The sequence below is a fragment of the Diabrotica virgifera genome, chromosome 5 (genome assembly GCF_917563875.1).
Source record: "Diabrotica virgifera virgifera chromosome 5, PGI_DIABVI_V3a".
Classification (NCBI taxonomy): domain Eukaryota; kingdom Metazoa; phylum Arthropoda; class Insecta; order Coleoptera; family Chrysomelidae; genus Diabrotica; species Diabrotica virgifera.
Window position 1 is genome coordinate 217,232,435 of NC_065447.1, and position 13,197 is coordinate 217,245,631.

The 13,197-nt window shown below is 32.8% G+C and overlaps 1 protein-coding gene across 1 annotated transcript in view; it reads right to left on the bottom strand.

The window, feature by feature from the left end:
* Positions 1-2,540: 2,540 nt before the first annotated feature.
* LOC126884634 (kinase suppressor of Ras 2) overlaps positions 2,541-13,197 on the bottom strand; it is a 76,816-nt gene continuing 66,159 nt past the window's right edge. Inside the window, exons 10-14 of the mRNA XM_050650693.1 lie at positions 12,218-12,580; positions 8,761-8,894; positions 6,817-6,951; positions 6,550-6,679; positions 2,541-3,425 (exon numbers count right to left, since the gene is read on the bottom strand). Of these exons, the coding sequence (XP_050506650.1) occupies positions 3,273-3,425; positions 6,550-6,679; positions 6,817-6,951; positions 8,761-8,894; positions 12,218-12,580 (915 nt within the window). The 3' untranslated portion in view covers positions 2,541-3,272. The remainder of the gene's footprint in view (positions 3,426-6,549; positions 6,680-6,816; positions 6,952-8,760; positions 8,895-12,217; positions 12,581-13,197) is intronic.

Here is a 13,197-nt window from a genome sequence, read left to right on the forward strand (position 1 = left end):
CTCTACAATATTAGTGTACGTGCATAAATGAAAAAAGATATATTTTTTTGTACTCTCTAAGAGTACAATTGATATGTAAAATATTGATATGTAAAAAGTTTTATGTTCATTTTTAATAAAGGTTCTGAGAAAAAAATTCTTGAAAAAAATATTATTTTTGGTCTTTTAAAGTGTACTAGTACCTTAAATTCAGTGTTCAAACTGCCAAGAGACAGATGGGTGGCAACTTGAACATTGAATTTAAGTGATGAAAAGTAATGTTTATTTGTTCAATAAACATTTATTTCTGTTTTCTGACAGCAGTAGAATGTATCTTGAATTAAATAAATTACATACATTCTTCTTTTTTTGTCCATTAATTTAATTTAAAACAATTTTTTTGGACACCCTGTATAATTAATCATGTTAATGTTTATATTACTGAATAGGGAATTTAATACCCTTTCAAATGAGCTAGCACTCGGCCCCTATTCCCATTTAAAAAAAATAGTCGATTACGTCATCACGCCCAAATGGATGACGTCACTAGTACGATATATATGTCAAAAAATCATAATTTAAAAATCGTATAACTTTTGTATTTCACATTTTTTCTAATTCTGTAAATAAAGCAGTTTACAGGGGGGCCAAAATAAAGTGAATAACCCTGTACATTAGCTGTAATGAGTAGGTAAAATAAGAAGTAAAATATTGTAATATTATTATAATAACCATGTTTCACTAATTGGCAATATCTTTAATACATTTACTTTTGATTGAGACTAGCTGAATGACTAGTCCAAGCAAAAAAAAAATCGAAATATAGTTAACTATAGGTGTATGTAGAACCGTATGTTGATGTTGGTATTATAAAATATACTATTTTATTAACGAAAGTTAATTATTGGCAGATACGAAAGTGCTCAAATAACAACATATTTAAAAGTGCGAGTGTTGTGCTAGACAATTCATTAAACCTGAATCATAAATTGAAAACAAATAACTCTTTTATATGTATTACATTTTTCAAATTCACACTTCCTAGAAAAATAATGCTCTTACAGAACCTCGCCTGAATATTAGCACATTCATGAGGTCTTAGGTTGCATTTATTATATTTACAAAAATCACACTGAAATCACTTGTATGTCATTTAGCCCATATGTGTTACATAAACTGTACTCGTATTTACTTTATAATTTACTTACGTATACTTTGAATAGTATGTAACAGTTTATAACGAAAATTTCTATATAAATCTTAACTCTTACGGCCGGTTTCACAAAGTAAAGTTACCTAGTAGTAGTTAAGAGATAACCAATGGTTACCCTGAGAATGCCCTGAAATATGCGTTTCACAATACATATAAGGTCAACAGTTGGGTTGTGGTTAACCGACAAAATTTTTAACTCGAAGGTATGAGTGTCGGTCAAGTGTTGGTTTAGATCTTGACCAGAATAGGTATCCTAACCTAAGGTTTGTTCCAACTCGATACAAAATCGTTCTTGAACGAGTAACGAGTTCTTGAGTACCGAAAAATGTGTTATTGCGCATAATTATTCGTTATTGCGCATGCGCGTAACGATTCAAGAACGGTTTTGTATTGAGTTGGAACAAACCTCTAATTTCGAATTCAGTTTTGTTGACAGGACAGAGTATAGATACGTAAATTATTAATTTATATGATGTAAATAAATCCTTTTAGCATTTCAGTGGCCAGTAATTTTCGATTTTTAAATGATTAGCTTCCTGGGGTAATTATTAATATTACACATAGTCCCTTTGTTTGCTACATATTTTTATATTAACAATTTAATTTTAACGATTTTGGTGAAAGACCTTGAAACAAATATTATTCGTAAACAAAATTTAAAATTTATAATATGAAGTGTACTGAGAAGGGAAGAAAAAATAGTAAGACAGATATATGAAGCGCAAGATATGGGAAGAAAGAAGAGAGGAAGGCCAAGAAAGACGTGGACAGAAGAAGTGAGGGAAGCAGCAGACAAAAGAGGAATAAAATGAGAGGAAGCAAAAGCATTATCCATGGATAGAAGGAAATGTGGAAGAAAACGACGGAGACCCAACTCCGCAATAACTCACACCGAAAGGTAGAAGAGTTCTGTATTAAGTAAGTAAGGAATGTGAAGTGTATTATGTATAACGTGAAGTGTACATACAGCGTATGTACTTTAGTTGAAAAGGTATACATGAATATTAAAAAAGTTTCCCAACATGATAAACTTTTTTAATATTCATTTTACGAAAAAATACACTCCATAAGAAGTTTTGCATAATAATTTATATGGTCCAAAAACAAAGATGCAACCATTAGATATCAAATGTTATCAATCCTTTAGGAGGTATGTTAAAAATATGAATTTTTAAAGCAAGAATCAACATCAAATATGATGATGCAAGAAACCATAGGCCATGCAGTGAATATCCTAACCACACATTACACACATTTATTTTTGTTTAATCTGCAAAATAAACTACACAACGAAATATAAAATGCCTAAAAAATATATACAACAAATAGTCCTAAAGAAATACATATAACAATTTATAGAATTTATCCTAATAAAAATTGGTCAAAACTCATCTATACTTCTCAATGTTCATAATATGCTGATAATTCTTCATAAAAATGTTTCTCCGTAAAAATGCTGATAATTGTCAATGCTTTCTGCTGATCATTGTCCATAATTTCATACCAACATAAGAAAAATAAAAAAAACTTATGGCCATAAGCCATGTGACCATAACTGAATCTGTGGATGTGAAACTGCAACTGTCAGTTAGTCTATGGGTAAAGGTCAGTTGACCTCTAGGGTTAACCACTGATTGTGAAACTGACCGTTAGAGTCACTTAAGAGTAAAGTTATATTGATGAAATTTTGAGAGAGATTGATTTTTCAGTGATGTCCCCATTAACACTTGTCAAAATTAACGCATCATCTTAAATTTACTATAAGGCTATTTTTCTTCTGAACCGTTCATTGGATGATGATATATTTTTTTTACATACATATATCTATATCTATGGAATTACTGTATACTTTTTTAATACAAAAATACGCTTACGTCATTCGAGATTTCTGACGTCAGAATCCCACAGCGTTGCAAAAACATTAGAATAGTAAATAAATGTGAGACATTCTCCAAATGTCAATCTCATAATTCCGCAAATAACTTGAACAAAAATTTGTCAACTTTAATTTATTTTTTGTCTTTCATGTAACACATATCGGGCAAATGGTACACCATACTTTGAAAATGCTTAACAACTTTTAGAATACAGATTCAGCCGACCTAGAAAGATGAATAGGATGAGATGGACTGCGAGCCAGTCGTTTCTTTGGCAGCTTATCGAGGATGTTTAGTAACCTGATGAAATCAGGCCTGTCGTTGGAATGGAATGACCAGCAGAGCATTAATATATCCTAAGTAAACAATAAAATATATTCTAGATTTCCTGATCATCCTGTTTCATATACGATTTAGAAAATAAAACGCATTTTGAACATACTTTTCGGCAATTTTCGTTCTTAGCTTTTTAAATTTTTGTTAAAAACATCACAACAATGAGTAAAAAACACCATAAAACACAAAACAAATATTATACGGGGGTCAGCATAAGTTTGGCAACATTCTCTAAAAAACGGCAGAAGTCCGGCAACGCTCATAAGTCTGGCAAAGCTGTCTAAAAAGATTAAAACGAAGCATGTTCGTGCTTCAGACAGTTGTGTCGGTGTCATGATAGTACGTGGGATGTGTGCGGGTGTATCTTAATGTTCATTTTGGAGAATGGATAGGCAGACGAGGAATCGTTGAGTGGCCTTCACGGTCATGTGACCTGACACCCTGTGATTTCTTCCTGTGGGGCCTTCTCAAGAACCGCGTCTTTTGCAAGAGGACTACGCACCCTTCCCGACCTCCGAACTGCAATTGAAGACGTACTTCGCCGAACTTGCCTCTCCGGTGCGAAACCTTGCAATAAATACATTAATCAAGATGGGCATCAATTTTAAACACTTACAGTAACCATTTTTCGAATCTTTTTTGTTCTTTTTTTGAAAAAATTCATTTTGGCGCTACATTTTTTTCTCCTAATGCAAGAACCCCGCAGAAACCTTATGGGAAATGGCTCTCTGTTAAATACTCTGAAACTTTGGGTTCTGGTAGTCCTTGATGTGTAGAACAATAGACTCAATGGGAGCGTAGCTCTAAAAAATCATGGTTTTAAGATATAAGCCTCTGAAGATATAGGTACAGTGAGGACGTTTGAGTTAGAATAAATTCATTTTCTCGAGAATGGGCGACTCTGGAGATAAATTACGAATCCGGTCGATTTTTATTTTTAAATTATATTTTTTGGTGTATATATCATACTAGTGACGTCATCCATCTGGGCGTGATGACGCAATAGATGATTTTTTTATTAAGAATAGGGGTCGGGTGATAGCTCATTTGAAAGGTTATACAATTCTCTATTCACTAATGTAAATATTAACATAATTATTTATACAGGGTGCTAAAAATTTTTTTTAATTAATTTAATTGAGACAAAAAGAAGAATGTAGATAATTTATTTAATTCGAAATACATTTTACTGTCAGAAAACAGAAAAAAATGATAATTTGAAAAATAAACATTGCTTTTCGCTTAAATTAAATGTTCAAACTGCTAAGAGGCAGGTGAGTGGCAGCTTTAATATTGAATTTAAGCGAAAAACAATATTTATTATTTATCAAATAAACATTTTTCCCTGTTTTCGGACAACAGTAAAATGTATTTCGAATTAAATAAATTATATACATTCTTCTTTTTGTCTCAATTAATTTAATTCAAAAATTTTTTTGGACACCCTGTATAAATGTTAATGTTTATATTACTGAATAGAGAATTGAATAACCTTTCAAATGAGCTATCACATGACTCCTACTCCTATTTAAAAAAATCATCGATTGCGTCATCACGCCCAGATGGATGACGTCACTAGTATGATATACAGTGTGTCCACGGATGGGGTGCCCAAAAGGAAAAACTTTTTTATTTTCAATTTTAGCGAAAAATGTCATTCTTAATAAAAAGTTTTGCTTCTTCTAAAAGCCCATGAAATTAAATAAAATTCAAGTTTTTCAAATCCTGCTTAATTTTATAGCCAATTTTATGTAAATCCCTATAAATTTTTGCAGTAAGTTCGAAATTGTAACAATAATAACTTAGCACTGAAGCGAAAGGGAGAACAACCCTTTCGCTTCTCTAGATTATGAAGCCAGACTTTTTCGTTCTCCCTGAATCATCAAATTATTTATTAATTAAATAATTATTAATCCAATCATTTTAATAATGAAATTTTTCACAAGATAAATTCTTTATTGAACATTTAACATTGTCGAACAAAATGATAATTCGCAAATTATTTATCGGAGTTGACAGTTACTAAGCTACATTGTGGCTTGGCAACACTAGATTATTGTTACAATTTCGAAGTTACTGCAAAAATTTATAGGGATTTATATAAAATTGGCTATAAAATTAAGCAGGATTTGAAAACTTGAATTTTATTTCATTTTATGGGGTTTTAGAACAAGCAAAACTTTTTATCAAGAATTACATTTTTCGCTAAAATTGAAAATAAAAAAGTTTTTCCTCTTGGGCACTCCAACCATGGACACACTGTATATACCAAAAAATTATAATTTAAAAATAAAAATCGACCTGCTTCGTAATTTATCTCCAGAGTCACCCATTCTCGAGAAAATGAATTTAATCCAACTCAAACGTCCTCACTGTACCTATAACTTCAGAGGCTTATATCTTATAACCATGATTTTTTGGAGCTAGGGGCCCATTGAGTCTTTTGTTTTACACATCAAGGACTACCAGAACCCAAAGTTTCAGAGCATTTGACAGAGAGCCATTTCCCATAAGGTTTCTGCGGGGTCCTTTGTTGAGTGACTTATGCCGACCTCTGTATAATTAAGTATCGTGACAGTCCCAAAAATTTCACAGCCAACTTCTTCTTCTATACTCTAGACCGTAGAAGATGCTCCCTGGTGGCCAGTATGCTCACTGGCCACTGTAGACTCCGGCGGCACCTTCACCTGCTTGGCAAATCTCCTCACATGTCCTCTAGAAGTGCCCGGCATTGACCTGGCCGAGCCAGGTGAGGGAGTTGTCTTTGAAGAGACTTGTGGCTTTCTGTGAGGCCATAAGCTTGATAAAAGATTAGACGTTTGGATCGACACAAGGAGCTCGGATTTGCAGCCCCTGCTGATTCTAACAGATATGGAAGCCCGTTGCAGCTTGGGCCCTGCGTTTCTGGGCAGAAACGCAGAAGACCAAGAGTCTTATGGACATGGTCCGTATGATAGGGGTGATACAATGGACCCGCCATAGGAGGCTTAAGTGTCTGAAGGGCTCACAAGTGGACCCTGCCCCTACGTACCATACCATATCGTGACAGTCGAACAAAAAATTGTATAAATGATCGAAACGTATGTTCAAAATTTTTCATTGTGACACTTATCTTATTGTTTTTTTATCGTTATGAATACTTACCTTTACATCTCTAGACGCTTGAAGATTCGCAAGGGGTTGTTTCATTCCTTTTCCTACTTGCCAGATGACTGCTTCGGGTGGTTGAGCTTTAAAAGGCCATTCACCACACAGCAATTCGTACCATACGGTTCTAAAAAAATATTTGAAAATTTTCAATTAGTAACGATGGGAGTTTAGACCTAAGAATAGATTTTTAAATGTGAATTTTATAATCTGAATATCTGAATGAGTATCTGAATAGATATTTTGTAAAATGAAATAGCTTACCCGAAAGCGTAGACATCTGAAGCCTTACTAAATGGCAGTTCTTCATCGTGAGGTTGATGTGCATGTAAACTTCGCATTATCTCCGGTGATAAATAACATAGCCAACCGGGAGGTATTCCTAAACTATCTGTTCGCCTAAAAAAATGTTATATAAGTACAAGCCCACTAGACAGCATGGGCGCTGTCACATGCATATAAGACATATCATGCATATAAAAAACATCTCTACTTCCAGTAGTGACTGGGTGGATTGAGTAACCCAGTAACTACCAGTGTAGCTCCCAAATCCTGATCAAGGAGGAGGGTTTGCATCGGGTAGAGCATCCAGCAGTAAAAAAATCTTACTCAAAACATAGAAAGAAGGAATACGGAAAACAGTATAGGGGCTAAGGCGTTCCCCGTTAGCGACGTGTAGTTGTAGCCTCGCCTGACCCCTGCGAAAAGTAAGTTAGGGCTACCCCTTAGAGGACGGAAGGGGTCAAAGAAGCTAGTCCTAAAAACTGCAACTCTCAGCGTCGGAAGTATAACAGATAAAGAAAGAGAGCTCACCGATTTAATGCAGAGGAAAAGGATTGTAAGAAACTCGTTGGAAAGGGAATAAATCGAGAGATCTTGGAAACGAATACAAGTTAATATACGGTAGTGTGAACATCATGGCAGAAACGCAGTGGAATTTTGAACGAGTGGAAGGAACATCTGGTAAGGGTGACCAGAAGAATTGATAGAATAATGAGTGTCCAAATGAATATAGGTGGTACCAACTTAAACATCACGTGTGTCTACGCCCCACAGGTAGGGTGTGAAGAATTATGAAGTGCACTTGATTGCGAGATGCTCGAAATTCCTGTGAACGAAAAGTATTTTATGGGAGGTGATTTGAATGGACATATTGGTAGAGAAAGAGATTGGGGATGGGAACAAGAAATGATGAAGGAAATAGTGTGAAGACTGAATAATATGTATACTAATAGTATCAGTTTGTTACCTAGAGTAGTGGGGAAGGTAAAATCAGATAGATTTTGTGTTGTGTAGAAGCCAGCTAAAAGAGGTTACCAACTGTAAAGTGATAAAAAGGGTGAGTATGTAGCTAGTTAACATTGACTGATGTTAGTGAGAATCTGAGAAAGAAAGGATCTGAGAAAGGATTTGGCAAAAGTCTTCAAGAGTAAGGTGCTGGAAGAGCTTGAGGGAAAATATACGTAAATTACTCACAGGAAGCCTACAGCAAAGTTGTGGTGTGAATGGGAGAGGAAGTGTCAGGAGAAACATCTGGTAAATGGCCTAAGATCAAGGAAACTTGGTGGTGGAACGATGAAGTGCAACAGAAGGTTAGGGAGAAGAAAGGCTAGAAAGAGGTATAACAGGTATAAAAGAGAGGAAGATAAGGATATATACAAGGTAGTAAAGAGAGGCAAAATGCATTGTAACTACTACTAAAGAAATATCGTCTACAAAGCTGTATAAAGAGTTGGAAACAACTGAGGGGATAAAAAGGTTTTATAGAATTGCTAAAACAAAGGGATAAGTTAGCAAGGACTTTAAAAACAGTGCCGATAGCGATTAAAGTAAGCAAGATAATAAAGCTTATAGGTCGATGTTAGGAATATTTATATTCGACAAGTACATCAACAATTTGCGCAAGTAAATACCATCATTCTTGTACTCTTTTCGTCGTGTAAGAACGATACACGGTTTATAGATATATTTGGTTGACTTTAAGAGTAGTTATTTTAGAACTTCAATGCTCGAAGAGCATTAAAGCGGATAAGAACAACAATGGATTTCCAGATAATGCTAAAAAACCGGAGATCAGACGAACGCCTAAAAATTTCAGAGAAACAAGCATGAGAACTGGATTAGAAATTCACGAAGATAATAAGTACAATAATTATTTCTTTGAACACATGAGTTACAAAAAAGATACTTAATTGAATAATTACTTACCTATTTCCAAAACATAACTTGGTTACGCTAAATAGTCCAAAATCTGCTATGACAACTTTTCCATTTTCAACAAATATATTTTTACTTTTTAAATCTTTGTGTATAATACCCTTAGCGTGAAGATAACCCATTCCCTAGAACAAAATAATATAACATTTTAAAATTTACGTTTGTACATTTATTGTATATTGAATATCGAATAACACTTATAGAATATGTATGTCGAATACTTTGTAAGCGTTAAGATGTTTTATTTTTTGTATGAAAACGGCGCCTCGTATAAAAAAAGGGAAGATAGATTTTTCATCACAAATTGAACAGGAATTCAAAAATGATTTTTAATTTGAAATATCTGAGTGGTGTACTATTTTTTTTTTCTTTAAAAAATTCAGACCATTACCCGTATGTGAGCCAATGGTGAATGTAAAATTCTTAATTGTATATTAAAAAATGAGCAATAATTACCTCTTAAAACCCACGAAATTTCATTTGAATATCTCAACCGGTTTTAGAGCAATAAATAAATCGTCAGTTTATAAGAAAAATTTCAACGCCCCGTATCTTGGAAACGAAACATCTACGGACATATGTTTATCAAGCAAACTGTCATTATTTTTTTATGTATAATTACCTCTTAAAGTTTGTCACACTTATTTAGAAACACCATGTATAAAAATTTCAAAAGCGTTAAAAAATTTGATTTTCGATCCAAAAATTTTGCAAAAAAAGAACATGTAGGCGATAAAAAAAAACCTACAAATTAAAATAAAAAGGGAAGTTTCTACGATAATTAGAACCGAAGATATCGTCAAAAAACGAAAAAATACGTTTCGATTTTTTTGGGATGTACAGGGTTATCCACTATATTTTGACCCCCTTGTAAACTGCTTTATTTACAGAATTAGAAAAAAATGTAAAAAACAAAAGTTAGACGATTTTTTATGTAGTTTTCGAAAATGATAGTAGAAAAACAAAGAAGTTGCAAACAAAATGGCTTCAGATGTTAACATTTAAGTGGAACACCCTGTATATGGTTACAAATTTGAATAGAACGTTCTGTAACGAACATTTCCATATTGAATTTGATTGGCCTATCTGGAAAAATAAGCGAGACACTAGATATTTTGAACAAATCTCAGTCATGATGGTATGCTATGACAATGATACAACAATGTTATATTTTGACAATTTATAATATTTAATTAGAATGGGTTACACGGAAGCTGAAAATATTAAAATATTATAGGTATTAAAAAAATTACTGTAAGGAATGGAACACTAACTTAGAATATTAAAATAACAACGATTATTTCATTCATAGGAGATTCTGACCAATAGAAAGCTACAGAAATAAAAATTAAACTCATAATTTTTGATAATTTCCTGTCGTCAAGTATATTACGTCAAATGCCCTTCGTTGCTATGAAAAAATACATTCAGTGACATTAATGACAATTAATGTTTTAAAAATTATAAAAGTGATGACTTTCAACCGTCAAATATTTATAACAACTGTGTGTTTAATTGTACTAATTTGTACTTACATAAATAAATTACAATAAAATTTTGGTTTTGAACAGTTTTATTCATGAAATAATCGCAACAAATTGCACACGATCTCTAAAATTAATATAGAATTGTTGCCCTCGTGACACTTTGACATAATTTCAGCTCTTGTGCAATTACTATAGACAATTTACTGTTAACTAATAATACTACTAGTGTTGCTCGAAGTGACCTCCATTATATGAAACACAAAGCTGATATCTTCTTTTTAAATTATTTAAACAGTTCAAAACAGCATTATTATTAATATCGTTTAAATCATAAATTATTTCTCTAATTTTATCTTTAATCATTTAGACTGTGTCATTCGAATTATCATACACTTTGTCCGTATCTAATATCTAGTATTTCGCTTGTTCTTCCAGATAGGCCCATCAAACTCAATATGGAAATGTTCGTTACAAACGTTCTATTCAAATGTGTAACCATATACAGGGTGTTCCATTTAAATTAACAAAGTTAACATCTACCGCCATTTTGTTTGCACCTTCTTTGCTTTTCTACTACCATTTTCGAAAACTACATAAAAATCGTGTAAATTTTGTATTTTTCATTTTTTCTAATTCTATAAATATAGCAGTCTACAGGGGGGGGGGGTCAAAATATAATGAATAACCCTGTACTTCAAGGAAAATAAGGCAGAGATGATTTTAAAATTGAATCAGGAGTCAAAAAGAAAATACCGAAAAATGATAATTTGACACTCAATAAATAATATAATTTTTTTCGACATTTTGTTCGGCTCAGTTTTTTAAACAAAGTTTAAAAATTTCAAGAGAAAAAAAAATTAATTTCGCGCTAAAAATACTATGCTTAGGCAATAAAAAATTCTACAAATTAAAATAAAAATTAAGTTTCTACGATGATGAGAAACGAAGATATCAAAAAACGAAAAAATACGTTTTTGGTGGGGGGGGGGGGGGTTAGGTGAGGCTAGGGGTCTAAAAATGCTTTTGGTTGAACATTTTTTGATGTAGAACAGCATGGGATTTTTATTTTTGGAATATCGCTGGGACCTTACCGGCTAGACTAGACCTTTTGGTTTCAAAATTGCGGTTCTGAATATTAACCCGGCAACAGTCGCGCTTTCTTCTGTCACGTAAGCAGTCGCGCGTTAGATTTTATCTAACAATACGAATTCAAATACGAATTTAACACAAATTTTTATTTTATATTTTTATTTACTTGTTATTCTCCTTTTCATGAACATTTTTCAGTGCGTCACAAATTATAGAAAAAAAGGTAAGTCCGTGATAATACACATTTATTCTAACGTGACATTTTAGTTAAATCTGACAGTTGTCAAATTTTATTTTCAATTTGGAATAAAACCAAATCAATTGTGTCTATTGCATTTATAAAATGGTATTTTCTTTCATTTGTATAGTCTTATAAATTGTACAGATTATATTGATAATATTATTATTTTATTTAATAAATAATTCTTTTTTTATTATGGCGCCATCTATCGACAACTAGAATAATCACCGAACTAGAATAATTACCAAAGTATTCAGAGACGTGCCTTTTTTTCTGTCACATACAATTTAATGCGTTAGAGAGAAATCGAAAAACTGTGACGCACTGAAAGATGATCATGAGAAAAAGAATATATTAAAAATATATATTTCTAACAATTTTAAAGCTAATTGGTTCTCACCAAAGCCATCAATTCCACAAAAAAAAATAAAAAAATTAAAACAAAATTTAAAAAAAATTAAAAAAAGTACCTACGCATTTCTACAATCTTCCTCGAGGCACTAACTAGTGGAAAGTTATGTTGCAAAATTTTTCATCAAGTTATCACGGAAAAGGATAAAATGGATTTTTTCTACCGGCGCGACTGCTTCCGGGTTAAACATTAACCGAAAAGATCTATCCCAATACTCACCTGAGATATTTGCTGAGCTACATTCGTCGTCTTATTCATATTAAATTTTTCTTTCCTGAGATGTATGTGAGTGTACAATGTCATTCCTTTCGATATTAAACTGGTAACTATGGCCAACTTAGGCGGTTTCATGCACGCTCCCATAAACAAAATTAGATTTTCGTGCCTAGTTTTCCTAAAAGTCGAAACTTCGTTTTTAAATTGCTCTAAAGTTTTTTCGTCCTTTAAATAATTAACATTTAATACTTTTACAGCTACGTCACCGTGCCATTGACCTCTGTATACTGTGCCGAATCGGCCCGTTCCGATGACATCTCCCATTTTTAATTCGTCGTAAGGAATATCCCATTCTCGCATTGAAAGCTGAAAGATAAACAGAAGAGTACATTTAATAGAGTACACAAACAATTAATTTATGTAAAAGATTAATTAACAGCAATAAAAGAGATTTTACAGTATCATTGAAGTGAATGTATCTGTATTTCACGTAATTTTCTCCACATTTTATAAACAACAAATTAATTTTACTTGTCCAATTAGATTAATCTAAAAAAAATTATTTATCATCAATATTGACCCTAGTGGTAGGGGAGCCCAAGCGGGGATTTTTGCAGTTACTCGAGCGCGTCAGATTAGCATATGGGGAGAAACCTGGTACCCTGCATATGTACCTCTACCATATATTGGCTCTTAACACAGGGGAGTTCGTTAAGGGGACCCGAAAAAAAAATCTATCCTTAAAAATACTCGACATTGTCAGATTAAGATAAGGTAAGTTAAGTACATGCAAAAGAGTGTATATTTCAAAAATCTGACGATTTGAGCCGGGCGTAAGGAAATGGGTGAGTCCCAAAGTTTCACAAGAAAAAAGCGAATATTTCGCGAAATGAATGACAGATCGAAAAACTAAAAAATATGTGCTCAATATTTTTTAAAATCTATCGAATGATACCAAACACGACTTCCCACGGAGAGGGGTG